The 24,806-nt window shown below is 44.2% G+C and overlaps 1 protein-coding gene across 7 annotated transcripts in view; it reads left to right on the top strand.

Moving 5' to 3' along the window:
- The window catches only part of LOC126523469 (ABC transporter G family member 23-like), a 198,501-nt gene that overhangs the window by 35,388 nt on the left and 138,307 nt on the right, over positions 1 to 24,806 (top strand). For all 7 annotated transcript variants that reach the window (XM_055066856.2, XM_072288869.1, XM_055066855.2 and 4 more), the window contains exon 5: positions 13,112 to 13,277. In XM_055066856.2, the coding sequence (XP_054922831.2) occupies positions 13,112 to 13,277 (166 nt within the window). The remainder of the gene's footprint in view (positions 1 to 13,111; positions 13,278 to 24,806) is intronic.

Below are 24,806 nucleotides of genomic sequence, written 5' to 3' on the forward strand. Positions count from 1 at the left end.
CCACAAAACGACCACTGCCGCCATCAGCCTCAGGTGCCACAACACCACAGGATGGCCTGCGAAAGGCAGCAACACGGAAGCACCGAACAGGACATTACACGCTTACTGATTCCGATGTTGTTTACAGCCCTCAAAGCTCTTGCCCGCGCCAACCCTTCGTGAAGATGTCTCCCAAAGGCAGAAGCCGTCCTTACAGTGGAGCCGTTGGTGTCGGCATCTTACGCTCCACAGGGGCGTACTACCTCAAAGTAATAATCATGGCTTCTGCAACAACAACCTCACCTGTGCTGACCATCCACAATATTTCTCGCACATGCGCCATATTTCAGTAGAACGTTCGCGGCCTTTGCTCGAAACTCAGATTTCCGGCAGCCGATACGAGCGTATCACTTCCCTTTCATCTCAGAATCCTACGTCGAGGAACATTTCCGAATGCAAGGGTACTATTTTCATCTTTCACAGTGACCGGATGACATCAGCAGATTACTTATAGGCTTTTGTAAGGATATTCCGGCCTCCGTGGTTGATAGTCCGCCTCACAGTGACAATGAATATGTGTGTGCCATAACATTAATAGGCCAACAAGAATACACTTTCATTGTAGTATACCTGGAGCCAGGCAGGCCACTCGGTGCTTCGAGACATGAAAACTTGATTGCAACTACACCTTCTCCACATATTAGTTGTGGAAACTTTAATGCTCACAATGAAATTCGGGGCAGCTCAAACACGTGTGCACGAGAAGCCAAGCTCGCAGGGCTTCTCTCAAAGTATTCAATTGAACCTCTAAATGACGGCAGTATAACCTACCTCAGAGGCCCGACGACTACCAGCAGCATTGAGGTGACCTTCGTAACAAGTTCAGTTCCTCGTAATTTTACCTTGGTGCACCGACTTGGAAACACGTGGGAGTGACCGTTACCCAATTCTTACATCAGCTGTTTGTATGCAGTTGTCACCAAGAAAATTCCTTACAAAATCTGCAGATTGGGATGCATACAAGCATGCTGCAAGCAGGGGAATTACTGTTGCAACCCAGGACGAGGAATTACTCAGGACAGCAGCTCATTGTCTGAGGAAATGCACATGAATTTCCACTAAAAATATCAGCTTACCGCCAAATGACGAGGAATTTGGAAGTCTGTATGCCATTCGCAGGCGAGCTAAAAGAAAAGTTTTACGCACGAAATGTTTTGTAAACCTCCGTGCCTGCCGACGGACACAACGTCATATCGGGCGATACCTGGATAAACGTAGTCGGCAAAGATGGCGTGACTTCTGTTCCACGTTGGATGTGTGTCAACCTGTAGCCAAAATTTGGCGGATCCTTAGAGGTATGCGCACGCCGCCCCAACAGCTTCACCCTCTTTGCTGCACTCTTTCTGCATGAACGAAATTCCATCAAAGAAATCTCAGATGAATACTGCAGACTACTATCAGCGGCCTTCGATTTCCTGCACAGATAGTCAGTCTGGCATCCCACAGGCGGCAGTGTCAGCGTTGGATCTGCCTTTCGCAACTGAAGAGCTCACCACTGCTATCGTTGAATCAAACAGGCACACATTTCCGGGCCATGGCGAAATAAGCTACGAAGCCATCGCAAAGCTACCCCGCACCTCCCGCTTATGGCTCCTGGAATATTATAATTCTTCGTGGATGTCTGGTGAGGTCCGAATGGAATCGAAGCTGACAAAAAATCGTGCCGATTCTGAAGCCTTTTAAGCAGCCAACAAGCTACGCGTCTTTCCGGCCTATCGCCCTACTGAGCTGTGTAGGCAAGCTTATGGAGCGGATGATCAACAAACGTATTACGTGGTTCCTTGAAAGCCACAATAAGTTTCTCCAAAGAATGAACGGCTCCCGCCAAAACAGGTCTGCTATTGATAATGTCATCGCCCTCGTCTCTTCTCTTAACGAGGACATTCACGCTTGGCGCATCCCGACGGGCGTTTCCCTGGACACCGAGGCAGCTTTTGACTCTGTTTTTCTCCACGCCATTCTCACAGCTTTGGCTAACCTTGGCGTCGGAGGAAAGCTATACAAGTGGATCGAAAACTATTTAACAGGGCGGAAAATATTTGAGTACACCGAACGGACATACACAGTCTTACGCAGTGGAGAAGGGCGTACACCAGGGTGCTGTGCTTAGCCCGCTCCTATTCAATCTCACCCTGATACACATAACAAGAAACCTCCCACGAGGAGTACACATCACAATCTATGCCGATGATATCTGCATCTGTGGCTTCAACTACTTCAAAAAGCATTACTGAAGCTATCCATGTATTTGGCTCCCCGAGGTCTTCACCTCTCGCCAGAAAAAAGCACAGCCATGGCTTTCACAAGAAAGAAAATGACCAAATATCCGCTCTTACTCGGTAAACGAGCGCTGCCGTATGTACGCTCTCAGCGATTCCTTGGAATTGTGATAGACAGAAATCTCTCTTGGTCACCTCAGATAAAAAAAAAAGAAACTACGTGCGAGGATTGCTGCAGCATCGCAAGTTTTCACATTCATGGCAGGAACACGATGAAACTGCAACTGCCGCTCAATGGTAGTACTTGAAAAAGCCTATATTGAAGGAACATTGCGCCATTGCCTACCGGTGCTTCAGAGATTATCACCAGTAAACAATAGGACTCTCGTAACTGCCTGCGGATTTGCCTGGGCCTCCTGAAGGGCTCTTCAGCCTCGTGAACAGTAGCGGAAGCAGGATGTCTACCGCTAGATGTCGTCGCTTCCCAAGAAACAATGAGCACTCATCTTCTCCATGTACTCCACGGAAACAAGCATTTGAAGTAGCGCGTCCTCGTAACCAACGGTAAGTCTGGCTTTGGCCAAGATGTGCAGATCTTGCACCGTCCTCCGATTATTCAGCCACAGAAATTACTGCCTCCGATTTTACCTCCCTGGACACTTTCGCCTCTTGATATAAACCAGTTTGTGCCCGGTGTAAATGGGACAGAGTCGCATGCCACAGAGCGCGCTGCTGCAGACCCCTCTCCTCTACTTAGCCGAGAAATATACTCAGCATACCCACATCCACACTCATGCCTCAAGCACTCGGGAGACTTCCTCCTGAGGTCTTTATGTGCCCTTAACAGGACAAATGCTTTCTTATCGGCTGCAGCGGAGGACATCTTCAACGACAGCAGAGCTTTACGATGTCAAAGAAGCTGTCCTCTATATATTGCGCTGAGCGCCTGATCAATGGGCGATTTTCACTGACTCTAAAGGAGCACTGCAAACATTGTGCATTCTGCTAAAAAACAATGATCGACCTGTTTCTTTCGACATTGCGTACTTGCATCACTTGGCCATTGCATCAGGCCACTGTATCAAATTTCAGTGGATACCTGTGCTCATTGTGGTATTCTGGCCAACGAAAAATCAAATGAAGCGTCACGCAAAGGTCTTCAACACCTAAACTATAAGCGGGCTTATTTCACCCGATCTGGTGCTTCCCAACTAGCTAAAAAAATTTGCTTCTTAAAAAAGGACCGGCTGTTGAGCTTTGCAACCCAACATTACCCTTTCCTTTACTCATCGATCCAAATCTCAGATCCAGACTCGCATTCAACATTCCTTGCCATTTGGAAACTCTATGTCATCGTCTTCGCCTAAACTCCACCTATGGAAACGGCTTACGGTACCGCTTCGGTCAAGTGACAAGTCCACACTGCAACAACTGTGGCTAAAATTGAAACCGTGGATCATACCCTGCTTGAGTGTCGAGCGTATGCCGACGATCGTGCGTTCTATGATAATTGCATGCATTCGCTTACACAGATACCTTTGTCATTTGACTGTCTTAGGGCCTTTAGCCTGCCTCACACAACAGAGACATGCGATGAACTTTTTATTCACATACTTAGAAAACATTGGTCAACTCGACAAACTGTAGTTCTATTCTGCCACCCTCATGTACCTTTCACGCAGCGAATTATCACCTAATCTTAGAACAGTGCATACGCGTACACTGAAGGAATTTACCATAGCACGCCATTGCCCATGAGTCCGAAAACTCAGTGACCATTTTTTTAAAACTTATTCCTTCTTCTTGCGCCTCTCTCCTTCTCTCTTTCTCTACCCAATTCCCTTCCCCACGCAGAATAGCATTTCAGCAATGTCTTTACGCCGGCTAAAATCTATGCCTTTTATTAAAGGGTTCTCTTTCTCTGTAAGTAATCATGAATTGGAGCTTCCTCAGGTCAGGGAGGCGAAGGGAGAACTGGCCTTAATTACTTCATGTCCGTAACACTTAGCGCCAGATAGCTACATGATCATTACAATAACGCCAAATTGCGAAATCAACAAAAGGGAAAACCACCTGAACACGTTATCACGTTCCTAAATTGGCTGAGAAGGCCTCACGTATTCCGCTTTTCTTCTAGCGCACTTCTATATCATGCTAATAAGATGCAGCGTGATTATATTAAATCACCAAATCCAACCAATAATGAAAAACTTCCAAAAAATTGTGCGGATTATCTAAAACAAGTCGCAATTAAACTTACATTGAGGCTCTTTATCTTCATCTCCGTGCAAGAAAGGAAACTAAAACACTAACGCTTTCCCTTCTGCAGCGTTCAGCTGTCAAGTTTTTATGGAAGTAATCAAACTAACAAAGAAAAAATCTGCCATACCACCAGTAGAAGAGACCAACGATACTTTCTGTCTAACAAAAGTTCCTCAAACTTCATCATCATCATCATCATCAGCCTGGATACGCCCACTGCAGGGCAAAGGCCTCTCCCATACTTCTCCAACTACCCCGGTCATATGCTAATTGTGGCCATGTTATCCCTGCAAACTTCTTAATCTCATCCGCCCACCTAACTTTCTGCCGCCCCCTGCTACGCTTCCCTTCCCTTGGAATCCTGTCCGTAACCCTTAATGACCATCGGTTATATTCCCTCTTCATTACATGCCCTGCCCATGCCCATTTCTTTATCTTGATTTCTGCTGTCACAAACTCGCAATTGTTACCTCACCCAATCTGCTCTCTTCTTATACCCCTTAACGTTACAGCCATCATTCTTATTTCCATTAGCTGGTTGCGTCGTCCTCAATTTAAGTAGAACCCTTTTCGTAAGCCTCCAGGTTTCTGCGCCGTAGGTGAGTACTGGTAAGACACAGTTGTTATACACTTTTCTCTTGAGGGATAATGGCAACCTGCTTTTCATTGATCTGAGAATGTCTGCCAAACGCACCCCAGCCCATTTTTATTCTTGTGATTATTTCAGCCTCATGATCCGGATCCGCGGTCACTACCTGCCCTAAGTAGATGATTCCCTTACCACTTTCAGTGCCTGGCTACCTATCGTAAGCTGCTGTTCTCTTCCGAGACTGTTAAACATTACTTTAGTTCTCTGCAGATAAATTTTTAGACCCATCCTTCTGCTTTGCCTGTCCAGGCCAGTGAGCATGCATTGCAATTGGTCCCCTGTGTTACTAAGCAAGGCAATATCATCAGCGAATCGCAAGTTACTAAGGTATTCTTCATCAACTCTTATCCCCAATTCTTCCCAATCCAGGTCTCAGAATACCTCCTGTAAACACGCTGTGAATAGCATTGTAGAGAACGTATCTCCCAGCGTGACGCCCTTCTTTATTGGGATTTTGTTGCTTTCGTTATGGAGGACTGCGGTGGCTGTGGAGCCGCTATATATATCTTTCAGTATTTTTACAGACGGCTCGTCTACACCCTGATTCCGTAATGTCTCCATGACTGCTGAGGTTTCGAGTGAATCAAACTCTTTCTCGTAATCAATGAAAGCTATATATAAGGGTTGGTTATATTCTGCACATTTCTCTATCACCTGATTGGTAGTGTGAATATGGTCTATTGTTGAGTATAGCCTTGACGGAATCCTGCCTGGTCCTTTGGTTGACAGGACCAGGCAGGATTCCGTAGAGGCTACTCAACAATAGACCATATTGGAAATAAAGGATAACAAATCTCGATTATTTTAGAAAGGTCACTGGCTTATGATCTGTTGTAGAAAATAGGAATTGTTGACTGTTTACGACGTGGTTGTTGCCAATGACAAACAAGAACCCCCGTTCCACGAAGTGAACCCGTATTTCGCGTGAGCATAATTTCTCTAATTTCTGCCGTCATTGTTCATCTAATTATTATCTTATTGTTTACCTTATTATTTGTCTAATTGTTTCACTTACTATTTAGCCCACTTCAAGACAGCACAGTTGCGTACATTACTAAATTACTATTTCATTTCACATCTCATTCACTAGGATCCGCTGCTATTCTTTTTCTTGTGACTCGCGCACCTTGACCTCCTCTTCCTTTTCCTCCGATCAAGACTCTTCCCCGCCTGTCGACACTTCTCCTTCTCCTCCTCCTTCCGCTCGCCCATACTGCCCTTCCATTTGCGAAGGCGACGATTGCGCAGGCCCACGGCGGCTTGCAGCGACCGCACCGCACCCTCGGCGGCGGACGAACCTTGCGGACTACTGCACCGAACGAGAATCGGCGGAGCAGGCAAAGCCTGTAGCAACATTATCACTACCACCACCACCATATTACTAAGCGACTAAGTGTCTTTATTTCTCATCTACTTAGGGAAAGGAAAAATAACTGCATAGTAAACAGGTCATATGGCCTCAAGGCAAGGCCAGCAGCTCTTGCAAGTTCATCGGGATTGCACGTGATCGCGCTACACGCATAGGCTCAATATCAGCGCCCTCGGCAGTCGGTGCTCTCTAAGGGGCTGGTCGACGATGCCATCCACCGCCAACCGACGACGAAACGCCCGCTCTCTTCTCACAGGATCACCGCCGAGGGGACGGAGCAGCCCTAAAGACGAAATTCAAAAACAAGCTGCGGCTACCGACATCCCCAAATTATGGCAGAAAACTTCACTATGTAATATCCACAGCTGAAAGTTTCGCTACCTTTCACACTTTGACATCGTATCAGCGTTCATCGCTTCTTCTTGGCTTCTCCTAAGCTGATAAAACACGATGATGCCTCGCACCAAGAGTTTGTTTTTAGGTTCTGGCGGTGACCTCTGACAGTGGCGAAAGGTACAAAGGCGCGCGCACTTCAATTTTGGAGCCCAGTAATAAATTATAGGTAAATGACGTCAATGCCTGGGGCCCGTAACTACGGTGTCTGTCCTAGCCCAAGTGGAACCTCATAGAAGTCAAGAATAATCAGTGAATATCATGACTATCACGACAATTTTCTGCGCCGTTTCCATAAACTTACGAGCCTCATAAGAACACACGTTCAAGTGCACGACAGAATACTTAACATCACCGTACACGAAGTACATAACAATTCAACATTCCAGCTTGTTTCGGATCAAATACGTCGAAGTTGTCGCTCTTGCGACACTGACACACTTTGGAGCAGTTACGGAACATGTGTGAAGACAAGGGGGGGGGGGGGGGGGCGGTATTTAATCGACGACAGACATTGTTTTGTAAAAATGCGAATGCGGCAAAGTGTGGCTCAATATCAATAGTGCGTTAATATTCAGGACGAATTTTGCATGTTGTCAAACTTCATAAGCGCATTTCTATGTCCACTGCGGGACGAAGGCTCCCAACGATCTCTAATGACGCCTGATCTGCCCTAGCTAATGCCGAGCTGAACCTGCCAATTTAATAATTTCAGCACCCTGCCTAATTTTCTGCCGTTCTCGTCAGTGGTTCTTTTCCCCTATCACCCACTATGTATGTCTAATGGACCACCAATCTGCCCCATGAATTACGGGGCCTGCCCAGACCCAATTTTCCTTCTTAATGTTAACTACCGCTACACCCGTTTGCTCTCTGATCAACACCGTTCTATTCCTGTCTGTTAGTGCTACGCCTAACATTTGCCGTCCCATCGCTCGTTTGAGCAATTCTGAACTTGTTCTCAAGCTTCATTGTTAACCTTCAAGTTTCTGCCCCGTATGCTAGTAGCCGAAGAATGGAATGATTGTACACTTTTCTTTCCATCGACAGCGGTGAGTTCCCGGTCATGATTTCATAATGCTGGCCCTATGTGCTCAGACCCATTTTCATTCTTCTGTAAATTTCTTCCTGATGATCACTGTTCCATGTGAGTAGAGGACCAAGATAAACTTAACTCCTGCACACATTCTAAAGGCTGACTGCCCACATGGATTCTTGTTCACTTGACAGAGTATTCAACATTACCTGTGTCTTTGCATATTAATCTTGAAACCCCACTCTCACACTTTCTCGGTTAAGGTCCTCAGTCAAGCGTTGGTGAAACAGGACCAGGTCATCGGCAAGCTGAAGGTGTTGAGATATTCGCAGTTGAACTTCTCCGAATTGCTCCCAGTCTAACATATTGAATATTTCTTCTAAACATGCATTCACTATCATTGGAGAGATTGTGTCTCCCTGCCTTACCGCTTTCTCGATAAGTACTCTCCCACTTATGGATAGGCGATTAATTGATAAGTCATCGTCTTCTGAATGCTTATAGAAAGCAGCGTAGCCGTTCTGTATTTGTAATGCTAAAACCCTTGGAAAAGATATAAAAGTAAAAAAAAACAAGGTTGCTAAGGAAAAATACTTGTTAGCATTCTACCCAAAGTTACAAAATAACCCGAAAGAAATGTGGAAGTGTTTAAAAACAATTAGCAAAGAATCAGTTGTCATCCCGAACTTAAAAAAACGGTAGTGTACTTCTTACTGATGACTTCGATAAAGCTTCTTGCTTCAATCTTTATTTCCAGTCTTCTTTCACAACTCCCTGTCAAAATGAATTACCGTGTATTCCCGACAATGTGTTCGAACCTATATCAGAACTGGTCGTGACACACGCGGTAGTTACTTGACAATATGTATGCTTATTCTGCAGGTGGCCGTGATGGTATACTTTCTTATATGTTAAAGGTTTGTTCTGACATAATCGCCCACTGTCTGGTTATTATTTTTTCAGAAATCGTTAAGTACTTCTTGTTTACCTAAGGAGTGGAAAGTTACAAGCATGGTACCAATCCATAAAGGTTGCCCAAAAATATTGTCTCCAACTACAGGCCAATTTTTCTCGAACGAGTGTGTGTAGTAAAACACTGGAGCCCAGTGCCAGAATAAAACATCTAGAAAACAATTTTTTACCGAATATCAGCATGGCTTTATTTAGGTCTGGTCGTTTTGTTCGACACAGCTCCTAGAATTCAGTCACGATCTTATTCATTTATTCGGTCTCGGTGTACACACGGGCTGTATATTTCTAGATTTTAGAAAGGCATTTCATTCTGTTCCCCATGTGTTGCTGTTGTATAACCTATCATCCGTCCGTATCTCTCCTTCATTGCTTGATTGGATTAAGTGTTATCTATAAGAACGCATGCAACGTGTTGTAATTAATGGCTAACAACCTGATTATATTCTGCTACTTCGGGAGTTCCACAGGGAACTGTTATGGAGCCATTGCTGTTTTTGGTCTACATCAATGACTTTGCTCAGGTTGTGTCATGCAAGGTGCGTCTGTATGCGGATGATTGTGCGATTTATCACTGCATTAGGTCTGCCACTGACCACGAGTACTTGCAACGCAATTTGGACTGTATAACACGCTGGTGTGTTAGGTGGCAAATGTCTTTGAACCCCAGTAAGTGTCAATACGTTTCCTTTACACTTAAACAAAATCCATATCTGTTTCATTATACATTAGAAAATGTCCAGCTATCGCGAGTAATTGAGTATAAGTACCTTGGTCTTTATTTCTCATCGAATTTAACTTGGACTGAGCACGTTGAATGTGTTACAGCGAAAGCCTGTAAAATGCTAAATTTTGTTAAACTCAACTTCCGGTTAGTTCCTCCCAAAATTAAAGAACTACTTTATTTTTCGAATGTAAGACCCATATTAGAGTATGCCTGCATGGCCTGGAACCCGCAAAGCAAAACTTTGTATAATTTGCTCGACCATGTTCAAAACTGCGCAGCCCGTTGTGTCTGCAATAACTATGACTTTACTTCTAGTATTACTGCACTTAAGGATAACTTAGGGTGGGAATTATTAAGCACACGCAGACAAAACATGAGATTAGAAATGCTTTTTAAAATTTATTTCGGTATGGTTAAAATAGATAAAGAAACTTACCTTTTACTTCCTCATTGCTTATCTCACAGAAGTGACCACTCTTTACAAATAAGAGAACTTACTTGTAGAACAAACGTCTTCAAGCATTCGTTTTTTTCCACTCACAATACCACAGTGGAATCAGCTACCGCAGGAAATTGCTGATTGTCGCACTGAAGCATCGTTCAGAGCATTTCTGTGTAATTGATAGCGGTGTGAACTTTTCTATTGCTGTGTTATTTTTGGTTAACCAGTTCTGTCTTTTGTCGAGCTTATGTATACTGTGTATTCCCCCCTGCAATAATGCCTTCGGGCACTGCAGGTACTTGAAATAAATAAATAAATAAATAAATAAATAAATAAATAAATAAATAAATAAATAAATAAATAAAATAAATAAAATAAATAAAATAAATAAAATAAATAAATAAATAAATAAATAAATAAATAAAATAAATAAATAAATAAATAAATAAATAAACGTTAAAATATATATGAAGCCGGAACTGTCACTGAGGCAGAGCCGAAGCGAGTCTGAGGAGCTGCGGATACGTGCACCGTGGCTAAACGTAAATATGGCAGCACCACATATAGGAAAACTATTTTTAGTTGTTATCCAACGGGCTACAAGCGCCTCGGCCTTGATGTGAAGTTCGTTCAGTCCTTCAGTACCATTCATACAGTATGCACTTACGCCGCTTACACCGCAAATACGCACAAATGCCGTAGCTTCGCCCAAACGCACCGAACGCAGTGCGCCGCCGGGAGAGCACGAAAGACAGCGCGACTCGAGGGACGCTGATGCTGATCCAGCTGGCACGACGCGTTTTAGTGACCGCGCCCAGCGTCGCGCAAGCTTCACATTGCCCACTTCACGATACCAGGCCACTGTGGCCGGCCTTTTCATGCCGTCGTGTTGACCTGACTAATGACCGGACGCCATGCTGCGCGGAACACCGTAAGACCGTCGCCGGCTCGAAAGAAGTTCTTGCACTGAATACACAAACGCCTACGAAGGCTTCCTTAAGTGAGAGGTCGAAAAGACACAAAGAACATCGCACGACGCGACTGAAAGACGTAAGCGTCGTCATTTCACCCAGTACTGATATAGCCTCGTGTTTAGAATGAGCATCTTTGCCAATCATAAGAGGACGATGGCTGTCGTCTGCTGTCGCTTTTATTTCTCGTCTGATCTTGCCTAAAATTGCCTCAAAATTAATGCCGCGAAAGCGCCTGGAAAATAATCGTGCGCAGCTTTGAGAGCGAGGGAAAGCTCGAACTAGAAAAAAAAAAAAAACACACGATAGAAGGGCTCAAGGCACATATACTGGCAAACTTGATGGTGGCCCGGGATTGAGACCACCACACGTGTATTTGCTACCACCCAATATGTCATGGAGAGTTTGAAGTCAGGCTATTGCGCGCGTAGGATAACACAGCTTATCAGATATTAAGCAGAAGTTCGCAGCACAGCATTAATGTTGCCACCTTCCACAGCAGCGCATGTCTAATACAATTCACTAAAACAGTTCAATGTACTTGGAAGTGACAAATCACAGAGTACGACAAATATATCAGCACGCGCTATCATCGGCTATCATTTGTCGCCCCTGGCTAATCGGCTGCAACAGCGCGTTCCAACGCTTACATGCGTCATCTTTAGCGGCGCAGATAGCATAATTAAGTTCGTAAGACTGCCATCCCCTTATCGTGTAAATTCCTTCTTACGTCGGCAGTTGCGAGAGCTGTTTATTTAGTGAATCGACTAATGCTTACTGCTGGCGCAAGTACTGAAGTTCGCGCCTGTGCTACCCTTACACCCACTTATTTCTTTTCGACTACAGCGCTTGTCTTTGCAGCGGCGGGCACTGCAAGCTTGCTGATCTTACGAACGGTTTTAGCTTTGTGAATACGCTTTTCTCGTAAGATTTTTCTTGTGCCAAAGTTTGATCGTAAGATCGCTTAGTGAATTCTGCCCCTGATTACGTGCATTTCCGAGCGCCGAACTATGTCTGGTGTTGAAGCCACCCACGCCGCGCTACCTATGCGAGTTTGCAATGCGCCAGCCGTGCCAATGACGTCATCTGCTGCACCACCTGCCTATTTTTACCTAGGTCGTCCGTCACCCACTGTGACAGCTCCTTCGCTTGGCGCTGCGCCAAATTTATCGCCGAGCTTCATATAGCCGCACCACGAATTTTCAAAGAGGCGGGGGGGGGGGGGGGGGGGGGGGGGCATATGCGCTCACGCGTAAATAGTTTATTAGTGTAGAGCCATAGTTGGTTTCCAATTCACTTCGAAAACATCAGCGCTAGACAACTTGAAAAGAAATACGTTCACAGTTAATCGTGCAGTCAGTTATGCGCAACCAATGAAACCCCATTGAGATCCTTCAGCTATGGTCAAATGATTGCGTTCTTCAGTGGGCTGCAAACGACCCGTCTTAGCAAGCTGAGCCCGTGTAGCCTAGCTCTCTTTTACCAACCGCCTTTTATAGACACGTAGAGAGTTTGGCAGGCGTCCACGTGACGCGTCGTTCATTTCAGGTGTCGGTGGCTTCTCACTGTCTCGCAGTGCACATCTTTTACCGTGTAATTACAAAGCCGAGCCGTCCCTCATGGCGATGGCTCCTCCTGAAGCACGAATGCCTGGCACGAATGCCTGGAACGCATGGCTAGAAATGCAGGACACGAGGCGCGCGACAAGCCTGGCGCGCTCTCTCGCGGTCGTCGTCCGCTCAGCGCTGCGTACGTTAATGGATATCGCAATTTGAAAATCGAACATTACATACATACATACATACATACATACATACATACATACATACATACATACATACGTACATACATACATACATACATACATACATACATACATACATACATACATACATGCATACATACATACATACATACATGCGTAGAATATCACATGGCTTTGTTTTTGTAAGCGCCGCATTCCCCATAGTGTCGACTTCAGTCGCATGGTCGTTGGCGTAAAGCCCCGTGTCTTACGCGCCAATCGCCACTGCAGCACCGTGGTGTTCCAGCTGGTGGTGCCGTCTTGCGTTGGCGTCGTGTTTTGCCTGTTCGTGGGCGGCAAGCCCTCCGATTTGCCCGTCGGAGTGGTGAACGAGGACCAGAACGGGGCCTTCAGCCGGGCCTTCCTCGGTGAGATCTCCAACGAGACCGTCGTGCAGGTGAGGCTCAACATTGTGCCGCAGCTATGCTTACCACGTGCGCAGAAAATAGTCTCTAACAATATGGTTACGGGGGTATTGCTGCAAGAATATTTTGGTGCTTTTGCGTTCCCGCTCAAGAGCTTCCTTTAGGCTGTATTTCATTAAAAGTGAACTGCCCGCTGTCTCCGAGAAAAAAAAACACAAGAAATTGTATCACATTTAGGACCAACGCCAGTGCAGATTGAAATGGCACACAGACTTGGCCGGTCCCAGGCCAATAAACCTCGGCCGCTCATTGCAATGTTTTCAATGTTTAAAGATAAACACGCAATTCTAGCCAACGCCAAGAAAATAAAAGGATCCAATATTAGTATATCAGAAGATTTTTCAGAGGCAGTGCGCAGAAAAAGAAAGTTTCTTTGGGAATTCGGCAAAAGGAATGCCCTTGATGGTGCTCGCGCGAACCTAAAGTATGATAAGCTGTTTATAAACGGGCAAGCATGTGTATATGATGAAGGTAGTGGCCAGGTTGTGCAAACGGCATGATGCATGCGCAGCTCCGTAGCAGATGTAACTTTCGTTCTTGTCAACTGCCGTAGTATCAAGAACAAAGTAGATGATTTGCACAACCTTCTATGCATGACCAAACCAACTGTAGTGCTTGGAACGGAATCATGGCTAGATGAAGAAATAACAAGCAATGAAGTCTTTCCAGACGGCTACACATGCTTTAGGAACGATAGAAACCCTCATGGTGATGGGGTCTCTATACTTGTTCACACATTGCTTTCTTGTTCCGCTCTCGATATCGGCAGCGGAAATTGCGAGGATATATGGGGTAAGATTCGGTTACCAAACGGGAATACATTATCAGTATGTTCATTGTATAGGGCTCCTTCAGGCCCTCTTGCTGTCTTGTCTGATTTTTCAAAGACGATAGAGACAGTCAATACAGATTACCTTGTCATTGGCGGGGACTTTAACATCCCAGAGCTTTCTTGGAATAAGCACTCTTCTAATACTAGGGCTACATCTGCAGTGGCAAAGGAATTGTTGATACTAAGCAGTTTTTCCTTAACCCAGGTGGTAACAGAAGGTACGAGACAAAATAACGTATTAGACTTAATTTTAACTACCCGCCGTGGTTGCTCAGTGGCTATGGTGTTAGGCTGCTGAGCACGAGGTCGCGGGATCGGATCCCGGCCACGGCAGCCGCATTTCGATGGGGGCGAAATGCGAAAACACCCGTGTACTTAGATTTAGGTGCACGTTAAAGATCCCCAGGTGGTCGAAATTTCCGGAGTCCTCCACTACGGCGTGCCTCATAATCAGAAAGTGGTTTTGGCACGTTAAACCCCATAATTAAATTAATTAATTTTAACTAATCAGCTACATTGGGTTAGGAAAGTTTTGGTGGTGCCAGGTATTAGCGACCATAAAGCTGTGGTTTGTGAAATTAAGTTGACGTACGAAAAGACGCAAAGCTCGGGAGCCCGAAGGATGTATAATTTCAGCCAAGCCAACATAAATGAAATAGGACTTGCATCACAGGAATTCCTTCCGGAATTCGAAATACTTACTGAAACAATCGGCGTTGATGAGTTATGGGTCCTTCTTAAAGCAAAAATGCTTGAGATGCAAGAAAACTATGTGCCGTCGTGGGTGCAGACCAAACGGCGTGCTAAATCTAAGCCATGGTTTAATGGTGAGCTGCGACGCCTTACTAGTAAGAGGAATAGGATATACAGGAAATATAAAAGAAACTCCATTTCGGAAACTTGCGATCAACTTGCGACCATAACCAAAATGCTGCAAACAAAAATCCGCGAGGCAAAAAAAGAATTCTTGACGCTTTGCCTTCTCGATTTCAAACAACAAAAAGCTATTCTGGAATCTTGTCAAATGTAATGGAAAATACAAAGTATGTATTCCATCACTTCAGCATGACGGAGTGTAAATAGAAGATAGCTTAGAAAATGCCGACTGCTTCAACAAGTTTCTTGCTTCCATTTTCTCACCCAGTGCCTCGAGCGCAATTCCGCATCCGTCTGCTAATGAGGTCATTGAAAACATGGATGATATAATTATTGATCAAAGTGGAATACGGTCTCTTCTTGAACGTATAGATTCCAGCAAAGCAGGGGGGCCTGATGGATTGACAGGCGCTTTTCTCAAATTGTGTGTTTCGTTCGTCCCTCCCTTTTTTAATATACTGGAATCGAAGTCATTGAACACCGGGGTCCCACCTCATGAATGGAAGATGGCGTGCGTTGTGCCAGTGTATAAATCGGGGCCTCGCGAACTAGTCAGCAATTACAGACCAATATCTCTAACAAGTATTGTCTGCAAAGTATTAGAGCACGTCTTGTGCAGTAACCAGAACTGCACAAGACGACTGCACAAGCCCAGTCCCTTTTGTTTAACGTATACATAAACGATATTGTCCGTATTGACACAGGCTCAAAATTTATCATATATGCCGATGATAGCACTATCCTACTCTCCGGAACTGATGAAGCCGATCTAGCGTCAAGATGTAATCAGGTCCTTGAGAAGCTCTTATTCTGGTCAAATTCTAACTGCCTCAAGATTAACCCAGCTAAAACCAAAGTACTTTTCTTCCGTGCAAAAAATAAAGTAATCAATTTAGAACAGGATATATACTGCGACGGGCACAGGATCGAAATCGTCAGTGAATATAAAATTCTCGGAGTAACATTTAGCTCTAATCTCACATGGGATTCGCATGTTGACAACTTATGCAAAAACTTTCAATGACCACAGGAGCTCTATCGCGTTGCCGTGCAATTCTCCCAGTGGAAGCCAAAAAACAAATTTATTCTGCATTGTTCGCTTCTCATATTAATTACTGTAGTCTCGTATGGTTGACCACTACACAAACGAATATTGCGAGGATTTGTTTATTACAAAAGAAAGTTGTTCGCAATATCGCAAATATCGATTATTTAGCTTCCACCGAATATTATTTTAGGTTGTACAACATTATGAAAATACAACATATGTATGAATTTCGTGTTTTGCGTTCATTCTATGAGTCTTCACCCACTTTTAAAAACTTTATTAGTACAATAGCACTACTTCAGCAAAATACCAATGATCGTACACGTTCTCTTGATTTTTGGATAATTCCGCGTTTCCGCACTTTTTACAAACTGCAGTCTTTGAAATATAATCTTCCGTTAATCCTAAATAAATACAAAGATATAGTAAAGCCCACACTAGCATTACTTCAACAGCTCTTTTCTTAAAAAAATATCATACCTTCCACTATTGTCGTGAAGCTACGTACATTTATATTCTTTTTTTTTTCTTCTTTAACAGAAGCTAAATACTCCTGTGTCAGCTTGCATTTCGCATTGTAGTGTTTTTGGAATGATATCTTTTCCTGATGTATTATGTGTTTCTGTGTATGCATATGTGAATTCATATATGTACATGTATGTGTGCATATATATGTGTATATGTATATGTGTGTACATGTGTATATGTATATATATATGTGTGTATACGTTAGTTTTACTTTTTCTTTCATTACATTTGACTTTTATATATATGTCTGTGCAGGAATGTATATATGGGTGTGTGTATATATATATGTATATATATCTGCTTCTGTATATATATATATATATATATATATATATATATATATATGGTCTTATATAAGCATTATATCTGGTATTATGTATTCTTATTCCGATGAACTGTTATTTTCTGTACGTTTTTGTTTAACGGTTCGACATTCACGTCGAGGTCAAGCCCTGCCTTGAATATGGTGTCCGGGCCTCTGTCAAGCTGCAGACCACAGCTTTTAGCCCTGTCAACCACGAAACTTGTTTTGGAAAAAATAAAGAATTTGAATTTGAATTTGAATTTAACGACACACGTTGCCAATCGTAACCTCCCGAATCAGAAACAGCACGGTTTCAGGCAAGGGCTTTCCTGTACAGCTCAATTAACAGAATTCGTTCATGAAGTTTGTGGTGCACTGGATGCTCGTTCTTTTGTTGACTCGGTGTTTGTAGATTTTAGTAAATGGCGCAGAATCTAGTGCGGCCCGCGTATCGTCTGGCGTCCCCCAGGGCTCGGTATTGGGCCCATTACTTGTCACAAGCTGTCATGAACCACGCCTGCCGCGCAGACAATCAGAGGAAAGAAAGAGAAGAACGACGTTAGCCAAGCTGCCGCGAGACCGCTCTTCAACAACCGCGCCTGTGAACCAGATTCATCTGGCTCTCCATTAAACACCTCATGTGTAACATTTGGTGAAGCTGTGCGGGGTAACTCCCACGACCTACAACGGAGCCACCAGCACAAGAGCTACGCCGAAGCCGTCGCCTCGCCGGACTTTCGCCGTCGCGCTCAATCATGGCCACAGAGCAAAATACCCTCACTAGCAGTGCCTCGGTGAGCCCAGTCCCTATCCAGCACTACCGAGAGCCACGCACGTTCTCGGCGAAGGCAGAGGAAGATGTGGATGAGTGGCTAACCCATTACGAAAGGGTAAGCCAATGCAATAACTGGAACGCTGCCAGTCAGCTTAGGAACGTTGTTTTCTTCTTGGCCGGCACTGCGTTGGTATGGCATGACAACCACGCGGACATGCTAACTACATGGAGACGCTTCGTTGAGGAGATCAAAAAGTGTTTCGGTGAGTCGGACGCAAAGAGGAAACGTGCGGAACTCACATTAGCCCAGAGAGCTCAGGTACTCGGCGAGACTTGCACTACCTATATCGAAGAAATTTTGAAGCTGTGCCGAACCGTCAACCCTCAAATGACAGCTTGTGACAATATTTATAAATGACCTTCCCAACACTATTGTTTCTTCCGTTAAGATTGTTTGCTGATGATCTGATAATATATAAGGAAATTACAAGCATTGTGGATACTGTTATTTTGCAAAATGATTTAGTTACACTACAAAACTGGTACAGATAGTCACATATGCAAATAAACACACAGAAGTCCACATGCGCTTTACTAAAGAGTGTATGCCAGAAGCCGTATATTATCTATCCGGTTCCCCATTGCAGATTGTTTCCGAGTACAAGTACTTGGGTGTATTCCTCACACCGTCCATATGTTGGCACAGGCACGTTGATTTCATTACAGCAAAGGCATGCAAAGTGTTAGGATTTCTACGGCGCAATACAAAACTCTTTCCCCAGCAGGCTTGTGATCTTATGTACAAAAGCTACGTTAGGCTCACTTTAGAATATGGATGTACCGTATGGGACCCTCCTACGTGTACCGACCGAGATAAACTTGAAATTCGAGTTCAGAATATAGCAGCACGGTACGTAATCGGCAGCTATGACAGAAACCTTAGTATTACTAGTGCAAAACAAACATTAAAATGGGACACCTTAGAAAAGAGAAGGCAGGCATTATGCTTGAAACTTTTTCACAATTTTATGGCCAAATTGGAATAGACCGTAGTAAGTATATTCTTCAGCCACATTATATATCCAGACGAACAGATCACGAGCTCAAGGTTAGGGAATACAGTTGTAGAACTAAGCTTTTCAAAAGCACCTTTTTCCCCAAAACCATTTTTGAATGGAATCGACTGCCTGCTGCCGTAGTTGGTACACTTAATAAGAAACATTTTGCAAGTTCTGTCTGAAATTTTCTTCTTTATTTTACAGTATATAGTAATTGTAGAATTTGATATCATTACATAGTGCTTTATTACTTGATTGTATGATGCCGTTTTTCGCTTTTTTTTTGGTCGTGCTGTACATTGATATCTTGATGTACCATTTTTGTCCCCTTGCTGTTTTTTTTTTCTTTTTCTCTTTCATTGTATTGTATAGTTTAATGCTGTTTATTGGATGCCATAAGCTGTTTACATTGATGTATGTAACCCCCCCCCCCTCCACTGTAATGCCTAGATGGCGCTGTGGGTATGAGAGTAAATAAATAAAAAAATAATACTGTTTTCCACTATCTGATTTGTTATATTTTTCGTGTCTGCGATTTTCTTATAGATCTCTCATTCCCCAATGATTCATATTGCATCTTGAGGTATTTCGTTATTTCATGCATGCATAAATTATGTCTGCGTGGCGCCTCTGCACGATTCACGCCCCGGAATCCTTTCCTGGGTAGCAGATGTCCTCAAGGACCATTTTTGTAGCTGCTTCTGGTGACAATTCCCGAATTGACTTACACAAATAAAGCATTCATTCATGTTTCGCTGTCAGATCACTTTCTTGGCGACCTTCGTGTTGTATAGTGCTGACGGAACGACCACAAAAAATTCACACAGAAAACCCCTGGGAGTTATCTCAGTATGGGTAAGCATTGTGCAGCCTGCTCATCTTCACGCAGCCCGGTGTCACTATCAATGTTACGCAACTTGATCCAACCTATATAAACCCTTATCAATCTTTTTTTTCACCAGCGCAAAGGACAACGACGAGACGAGTGCACATACACAGTGATCTGCACACACCGACACCTATTGCAGCGCTGTGTATGTGTACACGTCTCGTCCTTGTCTTTTTCGCTGGTGAAAAAGAAGTCACACCAACTTGCGCAAGCTTCAACAGTGCCTTATCAATCGTTATTGGTTGCTATCAACCGTATCGGATTCTATCCGAGCCTTATCAATCCTTATCGGTCGGTATCAACCTTATGGCAATCGATCCAATCTATCAACGCTTATCTATGCTCATAAAACTCCTCGGATATGATCCAACCCTTGTCAACCCTTATTCGTGCTTATCATTATTATCAGAATTGCTCCGACCAATAAATGTCCTCCTCGTCCTTTAGTATCTTATCCTTTCACGTCGAACCATCCTTATCAACCCGTTTGCTGCTTATCTGTATGTTGCACGACGTGAAGCGCACGAGTCCTCAGAGATCGGTTGCATTTCGGTCGGTGAAGAAATGCCCAAAAGCAGGCTCAATCCCGAGACCACCGACACGCATGGTGTACTTGGCATTAAGTTTTCCCACAATTTGAATTTTCCTGATGTTCACAATGCTGTTTATATGTAGTCCTACATATAAGGATGGCTTTTATTCCAGCGTTGTCAAATCTTTCAAGAAAGCCTTCACAGAAACTGTTCTCCTTTGACATTTGTTTTCTGCCGCCGGTACAACACATGAATGACTTACGGGAAGGACGGACAGGCTTTCTCTCTGGGTAGGCATAGTGATGCTTACGCATTTAAAAGAAGGTCAAGACGGAACACAAAGCGCAAACTACCGAGAAAGGTTTATTTTTCCGGAGCACGATTTGATACGCTCGCACAAAGCCACCACGCATGCGCAAATAATTACCTCCATAAAAAAAGTAGTTTCTTATTGGAAAGGTTAACAGATGGGGTGCTTACTCAGCCAGGACTGCATCTCAAGATATTTTCAGCCTCAATTATTTCCCTTGTGAGCTTGTCATGCATGAAGCTTACAGTGGTGCGTGCGCTGAACTGTGGTTCACACCCGCAGGATTTACAATGAATAGCGAGCCGCCCATCGCGTGCATTTTATTGCGATAGCAATTGTATGGACACTCCAAAGCGCATTTCTGCCGTCGCCGTCACCGTGATGTTCCGTATAAAGTCCAAACGTAACATCTTCACCGCGCACAGTACGCTGTATGTGCGAGTGAAAGACTACGAGGGCCAGACGACGGTCGTGGCTCTATCTCGCGCGTGCAAGGGAGGAAGGGCAGCGCGCCCTCTTTTGTCGCGTGCGACGCACGAGGGCGAAGCGAGGGAGGGCGTTGGGGGCATTCCACTCCGACGGCTGCAGCTACGGCGCGGCCGCGCAGGCCGCGCGGGCGCCGTATCTAGAAAGCGATCTACGACGTGGGCAAAGTGCGCGTCCACGCGGGCCTCATCTTCAAAGCGATCTGTCATGATGGGAAGGTGCGCCTAGTGCCGGTAGCTTCATATGCGCTGTGCTTTCGACGTTTAGTTCGCGTTAAAGCGAGAGACAGCACGAAGGTCAATTCGCTCACTGCTACTTCCGCGATTCCCCACTCTAGCATTTTGACAGCGAGTTTCCGCGGTCAACGAGCGAGATGTGTTCATGTTTACCTGTGCGTACGTGAGACCATGCTTGTTAATTTGGTTAGTAAGCGAATGTTTACAAGTTTAGACCGCCGATAGAACCAGTATCCTTACTTCGTATGGCCATCTACTAACTTGCTATCACAATCGATGCTTCGCTTTTGGGGCGAAACTAACCTTAAATTGTGGGGTTTTACGTGCCAAAACCACTTTCGAATTATGAGGCACGCCGTAGTGGAGGACTCCGGAAATTTCGACCACCTGGGGTTCTTTAACGTGCACCTAAATCTAAGTACACGGGTGTGTTCGCATTTCGCCCCCATCAAAATGCGGCCGCCGTGGCCGGGATTCGATCCCGCGACCTCGTGCTCAGCAGCCTAAAACCATAGCCACTGAGCAACGACGGCGGGTAAACTCACCTTTTTAACAATATTATTGGGGTTCTCTATGTCTATCATTAAGGCACCTGCCCACCTGCCTCATATTTGCGCATGCGTGGTGGCTCTGTTGGTAGTTTGAACTTTGTGTGTCGTCTTGTCCTTCTTGTGGTCCTTCCGTCTGCGCTATACAACCCGAATATCAGCACTAACAAGCCCAAATTTCAACTTGATAAGAAATCCCTTGGGATAAATCCAAGGTATATGTAGGCTGATGTCGATTAGCAAACAAAAATATAGAGAAACTGCACTGGAGTTGTCTAAGTATGCATAAGGATTCACAAGATTTAATTTGGCCCACCCCCAAGTTAAAGATGGCCCACCACGAAATTTAAGTTGGCCCATATCTAAATTTTAAGTTGGGCCAGCGTGAAATTGAATTTAGCAAACCCCCAGATTTCAAGTTGGCCCACCTAGAAATTTCAAGCTGTCCCACGTCCACATTTCAAGTTGGCCCATCCCAAATTAAAGGTTGCCCATCCCTAAATTTAAGTTGCCCCATATCCAAATTTCAAGTTGGCCCATCCCCAAACTTAACTTGCCAAACACCCAGATTTCGAGTTGGCCTATCCCAAAATTTAGCTTGGCCCACTCGGAAATTTCAAGTATGCTTACCCTCAAATTTCAAGTTGGCGAACTCCCAAATTGAAGGTAGCACAACCCCGAATCTAAGTTCACCCACCCCCAAATTTCGCGCTGGCCCAATCCCAAATTTAAATTGGCAAACCCCCAAATTTCAAGTTGGCCTAACCGGACATTTCAAGCTGGCCCACGTCCAAATTTCAAGTTGGCCCACTCCAAATTAAAGTTGGCCTGCCCCAAATTTAACTTACCAAGCCCCCAGATTTCGAGTTGGCCAATCTCAAAATTTCACTTGGCCCACCATAAAATTTCAAGTTGGCTAACTCCCAAATTTAAGTTAGCGCATCTCCCAGATTCAAGTTGGCACAGCGCTAAATTTAAGTTGGCCCACCCTGAAATTTCAAGTTAGCCCACCCTCAAATTTCAACTTTGCCCACCCATAGATTTCAACTTGGCCCATGCCCAAACTTAAGTTCGCCCATTGTCAAATTTCAAATTGGTCCATCACCATATTTCAAGTTAGCCCACACCAAAATATCAAGTTTGCCGACCCACAAACTTCAGCTGGCCCACCCCCAAATTACAAGTTGGCGCAAGCCAAGATTTCAGTTGGACTACCCCCAAATTTCAAGCTGGCCAACCCGCGAACTTAAGAGGAAGCTTTAGCTCGGGCCCAACTCTGACGTGGCCTATTCAAATACATGTAAAACGCAAAAACGCCTTTCTGAAATAACCCCTGGAAAGTTAAATTCCAGTGACTGTTGGAAGCGGAATTTCGATTTAGGGCCTTAGTGTTGTTAAACATTTTCAAAAATTCGGAAGTTCGAAAAAAAATAGAAGCACGAAGTTTATACATTAATAGCTCTGCATCAAGAACAGATATCCTGGTTCTGTAAACGGCACCCATTACACCATTGAAAGCGGACAAATTCGATATGTCATTTTATATCTTACGGGAATTTGTTACGTTGTGTACAAGAGTTCTGCAAAAGCTGTATTCTTATATTACCACATATTTTGTCTTCATGTGTGACATTAATTTTGTCCGCTTTAGAAGTACTACTAGATGCAATTCACAGAATTGCGATATCGTCTTTCGTTGCTGAGTTACAGAGTTGTAAACTTCATAGTTTCATTTTCTGAAAATTTTCTATTTTTGCCAATTTTTAATAAAAGATTTTCGACCTAAATCGAAAATTAGAAACCAACAGTCACTAGATTTGAAAAATTTCTTTTAAATGCAACAAACCTCGTCACATTCGGTGCAGTGGTTGCCGAGAAAACGAATTCCCCTTTTACATGTATTTTTATAGGAGCACCCGAGCTAAAGCTTCCTCTTAAGTTAGCGTACCCATACAGTTTACTCTGCCCATCCCCAAATTTCAAGTTGGCCCACCACCAAATTTAAGTTGGCCCACTCCGAAATTTCACTTAGTCCAGGTTCAAATTTTTAGTTTTCCTAACCCCAAATTTATTTTGGTCCATGTCCAAATTTCAAGCTAGGCCACCTTCAAATGTTGTCAGCCCAACTCCTAATATAAGCTGGCCCCACCCTTAAATTTCAGTTGGCCCAGGCGACATTTCAAGTTGTCTCAACCCCAAATTTCAATTGGCTCACTGCTACTATAAGCTTGCCCATGCATTTTCTAAGCAGCCCTATGTATCTCCATGGGTATTCTTTCTTTATATTATTTTTAGGTTTAAGTTGTTTCTTATTCTTATAAAGGTACCAATCAGCTACATTTACACTATTACAACGATTAAATGACTTAGCTTTGGAAGTTACGCATTTTTGAGCAGATACAAGGCATTAGACCTTTCCCGTGACGGGGCTGGGGTGCTCGCCAAAGAATGCTTGCGCGCAAAGCCTGTCAAGTAGGCAATGCTATTCACTGTGAAAGCAAACAAAAGTGACCTTTTATAAACGAGGACAGCGTTTGATTGGGCTGTTCAAACAACGCGGCGAATCACCGCCCGATGCTTACGTCAGCGGTTACATAAATATAACGTCAAGAGATTGGAATAGCTTTTCATTATAGGGCCCGTGTTAAATCTTTTCGTTTGAGTCGTGCTGCACTGAGGATTTCAGTTCAGGGGCAAGCGCTGTAGACAGAATGTGGGGAAGTGCTATGTTTACATACGCTGCGCAGCAGAAATCATAGACAAAATCTAACAGCGCTGCCACGATTGGCGTTCATTCATTTCACGTGCAGAGACTGAATTCATTTATTCAATCAATAAATAATGAAAAACGATATCAACGGCTAGTGTCCACAGCGTGACGGAGTCGTTCTAGTATGCGTTGGCGCTGTCTGCCATCGGATGGTCAGTCACGAAAATGCTTCCATCGATAAATTGCGTGGTGCAGTTTCTGTATATTTATATTTCCGCAGTACAGCACTGCTTATAGTGAGTGCATACGCACGCATTTGTCATGTAGTCGTTAACCCGCTAACATACATACATGAAGTCACGGCGTTC

This window comes from Dermacentor andersoni, chromosome 6 (assembly GCF_023375885.2).
Source record: "Dermacentor andersoni chromosome 6, qqDerAnde1_hic_scaffold, whole genome shotgun sequence".
Taxonomy (NCBI): domain Eukaryota; kingdom Metazoa; phylum Arthropoda; class Arachnida; order Ixodida; family Ixodidae; genus Dermacentor; species Dermacentor andersoni.